We start from the raw sequence: 14,075 nt of genomic DNA on the forward strand, positions 1-14,075 counted from the left end.
CTCCCCCCCCCCAAATGTCCTGCAGAAACCCAGGCTGGCAGCAGCTTTTCGGGATACCAGACAGCTGTTTCCCAGCCCTTCCTGAAGATGGTGCAGCCTGAACCCGGGACCCTTTGATGTGCTCTTAGCCCTGGGCTCCTGCCTGCCTGCTGGACACACACCCCCCCCCCGGGGAATTCCCCCTGCTGGTGGCTGCCTGATCTCTGCTCTCTGCAAATGGTCTTGCTATCTAGCGAAGCGTCGTTGGAGAGGGCTCCGTTCCCCCAGCTGAAGTGGAAAGGCCCAGCCTGATAATTGCAAGAGGCGAGCCTTGCCCAGAAGTCCACAGTGGCCACTGCAGGCCGTTGGGTGGTTGCCACAGCCCTCCCTTGGGCCCCAGGAACTGGCCACTGGCCAGTTGCAGAAGCATTGGGGTGGAGCAGAGGGCAGAGCCCCTTCTTCGCAAGCACCGCAGCAGCCCCTAGTGGCAGACGGCGGCACTGCTCTTCCAGTGTATCGCCTGCACATTTTTGGTCCCTCCACAGAGGGCTTTGCAGTCCCTAAGCCGGCTTTCCTTACAGCACTCCTGTGCACAAATTTAGGTCTTCAGTACCATCTCAGGATGTGAGCCACCTCTCAGCGGGGAAATGGCTCGACTAGCAAGCCAGAGGTGGCCGGTTCGAATCCCCACTGGTATGCTTCCCAGACTATGAGAAACACCTGTTTCGTGCAGCTGCGATCTAGGAAGATGCTGAAAGGCATCATCTCATCCTGTGAGGGGAGAGGCAATGGCCAACCCCTCCTGTATTCTACCAAAGACAACCACAGGGCTTTTCTGTGGTCGCCACGAGTCAAAACCGATTCGAGGGCACAACTTTACCTTTACCATCTCAGGGGATGAGAGCTCATGCGGATTTTTGGCAGCCCCGCCCCCGAGATGGAAAAAGAGGTGATGGCATTACTGCACTGACAGCTTTCTCTGTGTCCTCGCCCCCCCCCCTTTTATCCTTACCTCCAGCTGGCTCGGGGGAAATTGCAGTCATTTTTGCACAGAGGAAAGAAAGGGCTCGGGTCAGGGTTAGGGCAACAATGGAAGAGAGCTGGTCTTGTGGTAGTCAGCATGACTTGTCCCCTTAGCTAAGCAGGGTCTGCCCTGGTTGCATGTGAATGGGAGACTTGATGTGTGAGCACTGCGAGATATTCATCTCAGGGGATGAAGCCGCTCTGGGAAGAGCATCGAGGTTCCAAGTTCCCTCCCTGGCGGCATCTCCAAGATAGGGCTGAGAGAGAGATCCCTGCCTGCAACCTTGGAGAAGCTGCTGCCAGTCTGGGTAGACAATACTGAGCTAGATAGACCAAGGGTCTGACTCAGTAGATGGCAGCTCGCTATGTTCCTAACCAACTGTTGGACTCTCTCCCTGGAGTAATCTTTGGAAGATGTTCCTGCCAAGTTTGAGTTCTCTGCCTCTAACAACATCAATTCGTCTGTACAGTAGTTTTCATGTCTTTAAAACTTTTCAGAGCTTCTAAAGCACCATTGCAAATGTGGTTGCGGCCGGCTCGGTGGTTAGGGCAAAGAAAAGTGTCTTGCAGTGCGACCTCCTTCTTTTCCCTCTCTAGGGGGGGCAGACACAGAAATCACGCTGAGCTTTTCTCCTCGCTGATGGTACTGGCCACCCTGCTTGGCGCATGTACGATAGGCAGAACTGTGGCTTACTCAAGCAAGATCTGTAGGGGGGCCCGAAACTGGGTCGGGGTTCATCCAAGCCCCTGCCCACCCGTCACCCGGACGGGACCCACCTGGAGAAGATGCAGACTAGAACCCCTGCCCAAGAGGGATTCCTTGGGGTTGTCCACTACAACTCCCATCATCCCTAGCTGCAGTGGCACTGGGGATGATGGGGGTTGTAGTCAACATCATCAGGGAATCCCTGCTACATACAGTGAAAGTAATACTTTCATGGTTGTGAGCACTGGTTTTAATAGTTTGGTGGCTTTTAATAGTTTTAAGGTTTTAAATTTTAAATTGTAATGTGTTAACCTTTTTTATTTGTCGTTTTTATTGTAAACTGCCCGGAGACTTGCGTTTTGGGCGGTATATAAATATGTTAAGTAAAATAATAAATAGCATGACATACGACGACATAAAAGAGAGACAAAACATGACCCAAAAGACTACAATGCCTACCAACCCCCGATGCAAAGGGGATGCTGGGGGTTTGACTGGGGATGATGGGAGTTGTAGTCAACGGCATCTGGGACTCCCCACCACAGGGAACACTGCCCCGAGCCAGCTGCAAGATTACGGCAAAAGTACAGACTCGGGGCTGTCTGAGAGTTGTTATTTATTTCTATGATAATTATTTAACATATTTGTATCCTGCCCCAATCGCAAGCCCATGGTTTGGTTCCTTGCAGCGGCATATTCAAATGCAATGAAGTTCTCCTGAAGAAACAGAACCCGGGCAAGAGGGCCGTCTCCTTCCCGCCGTCTCCTCCCCGCCGTCCCCTGCCCGCCGTCCCCTGCCCCCTTCCTTCTCCTCCCTGACTCCTGACTCTCCCCTTCTTTTCCAGGGTGCTCGTAGACTGCATGCCCTTGGTGGACGTGGAGGACATGATGATCATGGGGAAGCGTCCCGACGCCAAGTGCGTCTTCACCTACGTGCAGTCTCTCTACAACCACCTGCGGCGCCACGAGCTCCGGATGCGGCAGCAGCATTTCTAGCCCCCCACCCCGCCCCCCCCGCCGGCGCGTCTCCGGGGAGAAACCCCTCCCTCACCGCCCCCTGCAAACATCCCGCCTCTCTCGGCCCCGTGTGGGGCTGCAGGCAAGGGAGAAAGGACCCGCCTGCACCTCTTGTTCCTACAACGATGTGGGGTGGGGACCAGGAGCACAGCTCCCCCCCACAGCGGGCTGAGCACTCGGCAATCCAAGTCAGCTCAACGGAGGAGGCGCCCCCCGCACAGGCTTTTGATGTGATCGTTGTTGTGGTTTCCTGTAATAAGTTATTCCTTTGTCAAAGTATCTTTTTCGGCAGCCTGCACGACGCCCCCCACGGAAGACCCCCTGCGGGTGCTACGGCGGACTGTCTGGCTTTGTGCTTTTGGCTTTTGGCAGAGTTCTTCCTTGCAAGGCCGGGGGGGTCAGCGGCGGCCCTCCACCACCCCTCAGCGAGGCCCGCCGACTCCTTGTTTATTGGGCCTGTGTGAAGCTTTGGGCAAGGCTGACCACTCGGGTCGCTGGTCTCGTGCAAGCGTCCCCAGCCTTTGGTTCGCTACATGGCGCCGGACTACAGCTCCCATCACCCCCTGTTGCCGTGGCCTGGGGTGTGTGAAGCATGTTGTAGTCCAGCAACATTGGGGGAAAGAGGGGAGGACCCCTGGCCGGAGTTGTCTTTCCAGGTCTGCTCCGTTCGTGTCGAAAAGGGGAGGCCCGTTTTGCAAATTGCCCTTGCAAATTTGGCCCTCCGGGGGTTGTCGAATGACAGCTCCCACCATTCCCAGCCGCCATTTTATTGGGAGTTGTTCCTGATGGGAGTTGTAGTTCAGCAACGGCTGGAGGGCCAGGTTTGCCCACCCACCCCCGGCATCGATGCCGTAGTTGCCGCACCTTAACTCAGATCAGGAGTCCTGTCCCTCCCACTTCCCATCTGGCCGGAATCCTCCGGTCATGGCCCCAGTGCAAGGGAGAGGCCACTCTGCACACGCTCAAAGGCACTCTTCACTCACCAATCCATTGGTGAGGGTTTCGAATGTGGCTGGAGCCCACCCACCCCTCCTAAAGGGGAGCGAAATTGCCCATACACCTAGAGAACGTGGTGTGGAACCCCCTTTTTGTCACCGCACACCCCACCCTGTTTGGCGCTAAATTAATTTCAGGAGTGTGGGAGCGGTGAGGATTATATTTCGAGAATTACATTTCCTTGCATTCTCAAAGCCCTTCATAGACATGATCTCAGGTGTGCTAGGAACATAGGCTGCTGCTAAGGTTTCAGGCTCGGGGGTCTTTCCCGACCCGACCTGGAGATGCTGCCAGCCTGTGAACCTGGGACCTTCAGCATGCAAAGCAGATGCTCTTCCCTAAGGGGAATGTCTTGCAGGGCTCATGGGTAGTCACCCATCCAGATGCACACCAAAGAAGACCCTGCTTAGCAGAGGGGCCCATTCCGGCTTGCTACCGCCAGACCAGCTCTCCTGTTTGCAGAAACACTAGTAATCAAAGGATGACATCTGGGAGTAGCGGGCAGGTCTTTGAGACTTCTCCCTTGGCCAGGGCTGCAGAACTGTATCCCTCGAGTGCTCTTGGATTACAACTCCCATCATCCCCTGCCACACTGGCCAATAGTCGAGGGGCACTGCAGTCCAAAAACAGCTGAGGATGGGCAGGAGATATGAGGGTTGTGTTTCGGTTCAAATGGGCTCGCTTCCTAGTCAAGTGCACAGCCTTTAGCGAGTATGGAACAATTTTGGTTCTGGTTTTTCAAGACCAGAAGGGTTGAGAAGAAAGGATGGGCCATGTACCCCCTTTGCTTGGCTGCGGAGGGCTTGTCACTGCATGTTGTTCCTGTGAGTTCTCTGCAGAATCCGCACTAGCGCCATCCTTCCACCCCAGACCCCCTAGAGTACATCTGTCTTCGCTGGGGATCCTACAGCATTTCTGTCTTCCTCGGTTCTTTGCTCGCCGGGCACTCGCTGGACCGTCACGCCAACCCTCCAGAGGTGAAGATACGGGATAGGTGGAGAAGCCAGCTCTGGCTGGCAGCAACTGGACTCTTGGGGGAACAGGAGGGGGGGGTTCCTTCTCCTGCACTGCTGTCAGCCCTGGGGTGCACCACCCAGCCAAACACCAGATTGTAACCATCCGTACACCAGCACAAGAATGTCTGTATCCGCACTGAGACAATAAAGTTTGGACAGTTTTCTGTCGCTTGTTTCTGCCTTCTCCGGGAGAGATCTTTCCTTTGCATCCATCAACAGTCAGCTCCTAAAGCCAGCGTAGCATAGTGGTTAGAGTGTCAGGCCACTGGAGACCTGAGTTCAAATCTCTAACTGGGTGGCCTTGGAGTAATCAATCTCTCGCTCTCTGTGCCTAGACAACCTCACAGGGTTGTTGTGAGGTGGGGAAAAAAGACACAGATGGCACCCTGGGCAGGATAAAAATAGCGCAGCCAGATAAAATGGTTCCTGGATGACATGTCATGCTCCCAAGCCTGATGGGACACAAGATGCCGCTAAATACCAGTGGCGGGAGCAACAGCAGGAGAGGGGGCATGCCTTCACCTCCTGCTTGTGGGGTCTCCAGAGGCCTCTGGTGGGCCACTGTGGGAAACAGGATGCTGGACTAGATAGGTCTTGGGCCTGATCCAGTAGGGCTGTGCTTATGGCATCACTACAGGTGGGAGTTGAGACGACAACCTCGGCCCTCCTGCAGGTGTTGGGACTGCAACTCTCATAATCAGGGCTGCAGAAATCCACTAGTCTGCTAGTCTGTGACGAGTGAAAAATGATGTCCGACGAGTGAAAAAAAAAGTCCTGATAAACAATGTACCAATATAGTCTGATGAGTCAAATATTTTTTCTTGCTGATAAACAGAGCCAACGCTTCTCCACCCCTGCTCATAATCCCTGACTTTTGGCCCATGCTGGGGATGATATAGTAGTAAAAAAAACAACAACTGGAGGGCCATAGTGGTGTAGGCCTGCATGTAGACAAACTGCGTATCAAGTAAGACATTGGGCTGAACCCTTCTGTACTGTTTTTCTACATGTACAGAGTGGTCCCTTTTATTAAAAAAAGGTAAAAGTGTGCTGTCAAGTCAGTGCTGACGCCTGGCAAACACAGAACCCTGTGATTGTCTCTGGCAGAATACAGGAGGGGTTGACCATTGCCTCCTCCTGCGCAGTATGAGATGATGATGCCTTTCAGCATCTTCCTAGATCACTGCTGCCCAATATAGGTATCAGCGGGGATTCGAACTGTCAGTGTCTGGCTTGCTAGTCAACTCATTTCCCGCTGTGCCATTAGGTGGCTCTCCTTTCTGTGGAGTATTAAAAAGCCATTGTGGAGGGGGATGCTGGGCATTGTAGTCCAATTGTGCAGCCCTGCTCCGTAGTGAGGCCGGCCTCTTGGCATCATAGAAAGATGACACACACACAGGCACAGGGATTAAAAGAGCCTTTACTGTTTTCACACACACACACCCGATGAGGCTTGGGGGACCTGGACGTTTCTCCCAGCATGCCTTGCACCCGAGCCTGACGGGACACTGACCATCCACCCTCGGCAGCAAGCGCTTTCGGCAGAGGGCTTCATTCTGTCCCATGCAGGTCGGGCCCAGCTGTGGGAGAAAAATCGGGACAACCCACAGGCACAGACTGGAAGGGTGCTACGCCTCGGGTGCTTTGAACCCAAGAAAACCGGAGTGGCTGCCGGGAGGTTTTCCCCGCCGAGCTGCAAAACGGATCTCGTGATGCTTCGTTGGCCAGAGGAGGAGAGAAGGAGAGTCTGGGGCTTTGCTGGTCTAGGACTGGCTGGGATCTAGGGGGAGTGGGGCTACCCACCCCAAGCCCAGAGAGAGAGAGAGAGGGAGCTGTTTCCAGATGGACAATCTGCACAATTGGGGGGGGGGCTGTGTATTCTTGTTACTTTTAAAAAATCTACAATTCTGGAAGGGGAGGAGCTGGATTTCACAGCCTGTCTACAGCATGCATGATTTTTCTGAATTGGCATGCATGGTTTTGCATCCTCTGCTTGTCCTGGTAATGTGAGGGTTGAAAGAGCTTCGCCGGCTACCATTCTCATTAGGAACATCAGGCTCTGCCTTGCTGAGTCAGACCCTTGGTCCATTTAGCTCAGTATTGTCTACACTGACTGGCAGCAGCTTCTCCAAGGTTACAGGCAGGAGTCTCTCCCAGCCCTACTTGGGAGATGCCAGAGAATGAGCCTAGATGCTCTTCCACGGAGCTTACAGACCATCTTACAGCAGACAGTGCTCACATGTCGTCACCCATCCAAATTCAAACCAATGTGGGCCCTGCTTAGCAAAGGGGACAATTCGTGCTCGCTGCCACAAGACCGGCTCTCCTTCCCCAGCCGACTTCCTTTTTCAACAAGTATCAGCCACAGACTTTCACGTACCCTTTTGCTAGCATGGCGGTCTGCAACGTACTTCTAAAAATAAAGAATAAAAGTGCGATGGATGCTGCAGCGAATGCCATGCTCTTTGGCTATTCTGCGCTCTTGGGGCATCCGCCTGCATATAACCCACCAGATCCTGCTGCACTCTGCACATGCTCCAACACACTCTTCCTCCGGAGAGTTTTAGGGGGCCACAGAGCTACAGTTCACTCCCCGCAGCCCCCTTGGTCTCTGCCTCCTGGTCTCTCTTGGCTTCTTCGGAGCCCGGAGAGGGCTGGGCGGGGGCGTGCTGGAACTCCTCAGGCACTGGTGAATCGGGCTTCTCCTTCTGGTAGAATCCCAGGTCCCGCAGCAGCTGATTGATCTCGTCCCGGGTCATGTCGCTCAGTGGAATCCTCTACAAAACAAACCCAGACACAACAAAGAGTGACCTCCGGCTCTCATGTATGACCAGGCTGACATGAAGCTGCCTTCTACAGCCAGGCCAGCGGTTCATCTAACTTAGTATCGCCAACACTGATTGGCAGCAACCTCTCCAAGGTTCCAGGCAGGCGACTTTCCCAGCCCGACCTGGAGATGCTGCCAGGGATTGAACCTGGGACCTTCTGCCTGCAAGTGGATGCTCGGTCACTGTGTGATGAGCCCATCCCCGAAGGGGAATATCTTGCCGCAGACGGCGTCCACGGGTAGTCTCCCATCCAAATGCAAACCAAGGCAAACCCTGCTTAGCAAAGAGGGCAATGCTATGTCGTTGCTGCAAGCTCGGCTCGCCCGTCTCTTTTGCTGGTTATTTTCCAGACATCTCTCGAAACTAGAAATCCCCATGATACATTATCGACCTTGAGGTTTCAGATGCCCCAGCTCCCACCCCAGAGTTGAGTCTCACCTGCAGCTCTTCATACTTGTAATTCAGCAACACAAGTTCAGGGTCAGCTCCAGGGAGGTGTTTCATTTCGAGGTTGTGGCTAAGAAAGATTGTTAAGGAGGCTGGCCGGGAGGACAAAAATACATGTGAAGTTGCTGTCAACTGAGTCAGACCTTTGGTTTGTCAAGCTCAGGATTGCCTGCACTGATCGGCAGCTGTGCTCCCAAGACTTCAGGCAAGGGTCTTTCCCAGCCCTACCTGGAGATCCTAACATTGAACCTGGGACATTCTGCATGCAGAGCTACAGCCCCTGTGGTGGGTGTTGAGGGAGCCCTGATCTGTAAGATGTCACAAATCTATCCTAAAGCTGATACGTGATTTCTCAAGTCAGAGCTTCTAGGGCAGGACTGTACCACTTTGGCCCTCCAGCCCTTTGGGGACTACAACTCCCAGCATCCCCAACCACCGCTGCCCATAGGAGCTGTTGTGCAGCCTTCTTTTAGGGCAAAATCCAGAACCATTTAAGTTGTGCCGTCGAGTTGGTGTCGACTCGTGGTGCCCACAGAGCCCTGTGGTTGTCTTTGGTAGAATACAGGAGGGGGTTGCCATTGCCTCCTCCTGCGCAGTATGAGATTGTGCCTTTCTGCATCTTCCTACATCGCTTCTGCCCGATAGAGGGGTTTCCCATAGTCTGGGAAACATACCAGCGGGGATTCGAACTGGCAACCTCTGGCTTGCTAGTCAATTCATTTCCCTGCTGTGCCATTAGGTGGCAAGCATGAAATATGAGAAGAAGGATACTATAGAGGGAGATCCACCGTGATAAAGGCCTTCACCTGCAAGAAAAGGAACAAGAGGCAAAGATTAGATGTAGCACCTGGAGCCTCCGTGGTTTAGTTTGGCTTATTATGATACCAGCAGCAGACTTGGAGAGTTTGTAAGCAAAAAGAGGAAAGTTCTCTGCCCCGAGCAGCTTACAGTCTAGACTGCAACACACACACACACACACACACACACACACACACACACACACACACACACACACACCTAATCCATAAAAGTTTTAATACAATCACATATGCAGTCACATGCATATTAATGTCAAGTAATGGCAATGGTCAACCAGTTATCCCAGAATTGCTACATGTTCTTTAACTGGTATGTATGTCACTTTAAGGACCTCTCTAGTTTCACTGCTGTGATTTACTACAGTTGAGACTATATCGCATTTAAGCCTTGTGGATCAGTTGCCAGGATGGAAAGATTGATATTTTAACCAGGAGGTGTGGCAAGAAGAGTTCATGAATAGGTTGTGATATACCTTTTTATATATTTGTGCCGATTGTGAGATGATATTAAAACAGTTATGGGTTAGTTGCATGCATATCTATAGATTTATTTCTCCTAGGCGTATCCGTCGCTAATCCCATGTTTGGCAGCTCTCGCAAGAGTTTGCAAGCAGCTGCCGATTAGGACCCAAGGCCTCTCTGGTCCAGCCTCTTGTTTCCCACTGTGGCCCACCAGATCAAGGCCCTTGTGTTAACCCTGTAAAATACCATGTGCATGTATAAAGAACTAAAGATAAAGGTAAATCTCCGAGTCGGTGTCGACGCCTGGAGACCACAGAGCCCTGTGGTTGACTTTGGTAGAATACAGGAGGGGTTGACCATGGCCTCCTCCCGCACAATATGATATGATGCCTTTCAGCATCTTCCTATATGGCTGCTGCCCAATATAAGTGTTTCCCATAGTCTGGGAAACATACAAGCGGGGATTCAAACCAGCAACCTCTGGCTCTCTAGGCAAGTTTCTTCCCCACTGTGCCATTAGGGGGCTTTAAAAGAGGCATTTCATAATCACAACACATTGCCGAGATGAATGGCATGATTCTGTTCTTAGTTGTTCCTCTCTTGGGAGAAGGGTATTCATAAAGGCAGGACAGAGACATAAGGATAACAAATGCTGAGAACTCTACCAGGATTTGAGGCTGGAGATTCTGGGCCTCTGGTTCAAATTAAGTCCTATGCGCAAAAAAGGAGCGTTGCTCTCCGCCCTCGCCATCTGTTCTAGGTTCTCGAGCGTGAAGGAATGAGGCTAGGCCATGCCAACTCCGAATTAACAATATTTAGCAATTCCCGAGTGCACAGAGTATCTTGTTGGTATGTTTCCCAGACTATGGGGAACCCCTCTATCGGGCAGCAGCGATAGAGGAAGATGCTGAAAGGCATCATCTCATACTGGGCAGGAGGAGGAAATGGAAAACCCCTCCTGTATTCTACCAAAGATAACCACAGGGCTCTGTGGGCACCACGATTCGACATCGACTCACCACGAGTCGACACCGACTCGCCGGCACACCTTTACCTTTTACTTTATCTTGGTAATTGCCTCAACGACCCTGAGAGGTAGCCCCTACTGGACATTTGCCCTAGTTAGGTGCACCTGGTGCCCACCCCGATGTCTTTTCATCTCCCAGTCAAGGTCTTGTGATGCTCCCAGGACCTTCGAAATGGCCATACTTGTTTTTGATTAGCAGCCGTTTTATTACTTACTTTGGCTGCTGCCTTTTCGATTGTCCCAGGATTTGGTTTTTGGAAACCGGCCTGGAAAACTTGCTGGAGGGCCATCTACACTATTTTAGCCGCAACCATATAAAAATAAATATCCTCCCCATCACTGTTCCTTGTAACAGGGATTCCCAGATATGGTTGACTACAACTCCCATCGTCCTCAGCCAAAGGCCACTGCAGCTGGGCACGATAGAACTTGAGTCAGCAACCTCTGGGAATCCCTGTTTGAGAGAATACATGGGACACGGGTCTCCATATGGTTAGCGGAGATGGGGAAATGGTGGGGCGATTCAGAATGCCTCCTAGCAAACTGCTGGTGGCGGCAAGATTTGAACTGGATGCTGCTGAGCCCACATGCCCAGGGTTCAAGGAACAATGGCTCAGTTCACCGGTCACACAAAATATTTTACTCTTCAAATGGTTCCTTGGGCTAGGTTGATACACTACTCGTTGGGCATCATTTTTCACTCATCACGGACTAGTAGACTAGTGGATTTCCTGAGCCCTGCACACATCTCAATATTGTCTACTCTAGGGACATAGGAAGCCAGGATAGCATAGTGGTTAGAGTGCTGGACTAGGACCGGGAAGACCCGAGTTCAAATCCCCATCCAGCCATGAAACTCACGGGGTGACTCTGGGCCAGTCACGTCTCTCTCGGCCTAACCTACCTCACAGGGTCGTTGTGAGGATAAACACAACCCTGTACACAGCTCTGGGCTCCTCGGAGGAAGAGCAGGATAGAAATGCAAAAATAAAATAAATATAAGATAAAATAAAGATTCCTCTCAATCCCAGTTGCAGGGGAGTAACTGCAGGAGAGAGGGCCTGCCCTCACCTCTTGCCTGTGGGGCTTCCCAGAGACATCTGGTCGGCCACTGTTTGAGACAGGATGCTGGACTAGATGGGCCTTCTTGGGCCTGATCCTACTGGGCTGTTCTTAGGTTCTTATGACCCTCAGCTTGTGAAGCTATCACCCCTCCCCATCTCCCTCTCCCTGGCAATTGCAGTTTGTGGAAGAGAGAGAGACACCAGAGTCCAAGCAACGCGTACCTCTTTCAGACGGTTCAGCCGTCATCCTCCGCAGGACTAGAAGAGAGCAGAGAACAGAATCAGGGAGTCCCATGCACAAGATCCAGACCAGGCAATGCAAAAGTGTCTCAGTGGGTATCCTGACAGAACCTCTCTCTCAATGTCCCAGCCGTGGGGAACCTGCCCGAAACACACTGGGTGCTACCTGCAGGCCGGGAAACGGCTTTATAACCATTTGCGTTGTGTTTGAGACAGTCCGAAATATTGCATATTAGGAGGTGAGGCCCGTCTCTGACCAGGCAAAGTCTCTTTGGAGGAAATTCTGAATATCCTACTTCCCGGTGGCCTACGGATACTAAATGTTGCATACACAATCCTGCCACTGAAATGAGCTGAATGCGCTTGGGTTTTATCCCAGAATATGCTGGGTGAAAGATTGAATTTTTAATTTTTTTAAAAAAAGCAGAGATGCTGAAAATAATTATCATATTTTAATGGTGACTGTGCAACAGATTTAAGACTCAGTAATCAGATCAAAAATTCACAAGTGCCATCACGTCCCTGAGAAGCAGAAGGCCTCTCAGATTCACATCTACATCTAACATTTATATCCTTATATCCCACTCTTCCTCCAAGGAGCTGAATAATTGTACATGGGTATAATTATTCAATAAAATGAGTAACGTTTGGAGTCGAGATCCTACAAATTTAAAACTATTCTTTGACTTCCCTTTTGCAAGAACACTGATTTTTAAAAAAATCTATGACACATATTGCATTTCTGGAACTTTCCTATAAGCATCATCTACACAAAATGATTTTGCCCGGTCAGTGACGGAACACAGCTCCTAGTCGGTTGTTATTTCATACATACATAAGCACATTAATACAACAATTCTATGGCATATTGAACTTCTGGAAATAACATTTCTGTAAGTGTAACCTATGCAAAATGACCTTTGCATTTGATAAGTTGGCAATGCTGTGCACATATTAACTCTAAGCAATTCTTCCACCAAGACTTCTTTATGATACAAAGATAAAATAACATCCACCCGACGTTACAAGTTAAAACAAAATTTGCCAATGTCAATACAACTGAGGATGGTGTATTGACATTGAAACCGGCTTCGTTAACTTGTGACATCTGGCGGATGTTATTTTATCTTTGCGTAATAAGGAAGTCTTGGTGAGAGAACTGACTTTCAATTTAAAAGATTCTCAAAGCAGTTCAATTAGTCCAAAAGCCGATCGAGATCCGCTTTTTGTTTCCAGTAACTGCCTACCAGATACTTCTAGAACTGGGCTGGCCACGCTGAGGCCCGTCAGATGCTGGATCACAACTCCCATCAGGCTGACGAGGGCGTTTTCCACACAGGACTTTTAGCTCGCATCTCCTCCAGAATGGAGCAGTGTGTTCACATATCGGCCAGATTTACCCCGAAGTCCCTGCGAACTCTCGGGGAACACTACTCGCACGATTCGGGTTTTTCATTATGCGTTAGAGTGCCGCCTGATTATATCCAGGGTGTAAAAACCCACTTTTTGTATATGTTTTTTTTGGGGGGCGGGCAACTTCAAACTCACAGTAAAGCCTGCTGTGTGGGAAACACCCTGGAGAATCTCAGCTTGGCTAGTTTTACTGTTCTAGAACAGGGGTGGGCCACCTTAGCACGCTAGCTGTCGTTGAACTACAACTCCCATGAGCCCCAGCCACACTTTATTATGGCAGTGGATGATGGGTATTGTAGTTCAACAACAGCTGAGATGCCAAGGTTGTCTACCCTATTCTAGAAGCTCCACCAGCAGAGCTCGGAAGCAACAGCTTTCGGGAGTGGTTCTTCCTCCCACCGAATGTCATCTTCCGATAGACTGCTTCTGTACACGGAGTCCCCATTTTGCCATCAGAATTCGTCACGCCTGACGGACCCACTGGACCTCAGCTTTGGTCCAATTCTTTTTAAACACTGCCTCAGCTCGTGGCTACCACCACGTCTACAAGGCACATCTAAACCTGCCCCCCCCACAGAGCAACACAAGGCGTTCCCCCTCCCCTGGCCCTTGCACTCTGCACATGCTCGAGGGCGCTCGCGCTGGCCTCACCTCCACTTTGCCCCGCGCCAGCCCCTCCAGGCGGCTCCGGTCTAGCTCGAAGGCGCGCAGCGGCGGCGCCCAGCCGGACAGCAACGGCAGCAGCAGCAGCAGCAGCAGCAACATCATCGAGGCACGGCCCAGGCCGGCAGCTTCTGCAGTGGGGGGCGGCTGGGCTGAAGACCGACGGCGGGGCGCTTCTGCTCTCTGGAGCCGCCGCTGCTGCCACGTCAGGGCAGGCGGAGCTCCGAGGAAGCCGAGACGGCGCCGCCTCGCCCAGCCCGCAGCCCTCCCTCTCTTCCCCCGACGGGGCGGACCGGGCGGAATCCTCCGAGGCAGTTGCGGGGCGGGGCGAGGAGGAGGGGGGTGCTGTAAACTGAGCGGATGGGTTCAAAGAACC

The 14,075-nt window shown here is 51.8% G+C and overlaps 2 protein-coding genes across 6 annotated transcripts in view; one reads left to right on the forward strand and one right to left on the reverse strand.

Annotated features, from left to right (window-relative positions):
* SMTN (smoothelin) overlaps positions 1-4,905 on the forward strand; it is an 86,475-nt gene extending 81,570 nt beyond the window's left edge. For 4 of the 5 annotated variants that reach the window (XM_053280148.1, XM_053280146.1, XM_053280151.1 and 1 more), the window contains one exon: positions 2,554-4,905. In XM_053280148.1, coding sequence (XP_053136123.1) covers positions 2,554-2,704 — 151 coding nt within the window. In that variant the 3' untranslated portion in view covers positions 2,705-4,905. The remainder of the gene's footprint in view (positions 1-2,553) is intronic. The other variant, XM_053280150.1, reaches the window with a different exon arrangement.
* Positions 4,906-6,139: 1,234 nt separating this feature from the next.
* SELENOM (selenoprotein M) lies at positions 6,140-14,014 on the reverse strand. Its single transcript, XM_053279130.1, has 5 exons — positions 13,688-14,014; positions 11,606-11,641; positions 8,784-8,818; positions 8,004-8,082; positions 6,140-7,514 (listed from the first exon to the last, which is right to left on the reverse strand). The coding sequence occupies exons 1-5, from the start codon at positions 13,802-13,804 to the stop codon at positions 7,317-7,319; spliced, it is 465 nt and encodes a 154-aa protein (XP_053135105.1). The 5' UTR covers positions 13,805-14,014; the 3' UTR covers positions 6,140-7,316.
* Positions 14,015-14,075: the final 61 nt, after the last annotated feature.

The sequence above is a fragment of the Hemicordylus capensis genome, chromosome 15 (assembly GCF_027244095.1).
Source record: "Hemicordylus capensis ecotype Gifberg chromosome 15, rHemCap1.1.pri, whole genome shotgun sequence".
NCBI classification, from domain to species: domain Eukaryota; kingdom Metazoa; phylum Chordata; class Lepidosauria; order Squamata; family Cordylidae; genus Hemicordylus; species Hemicordylus capensis.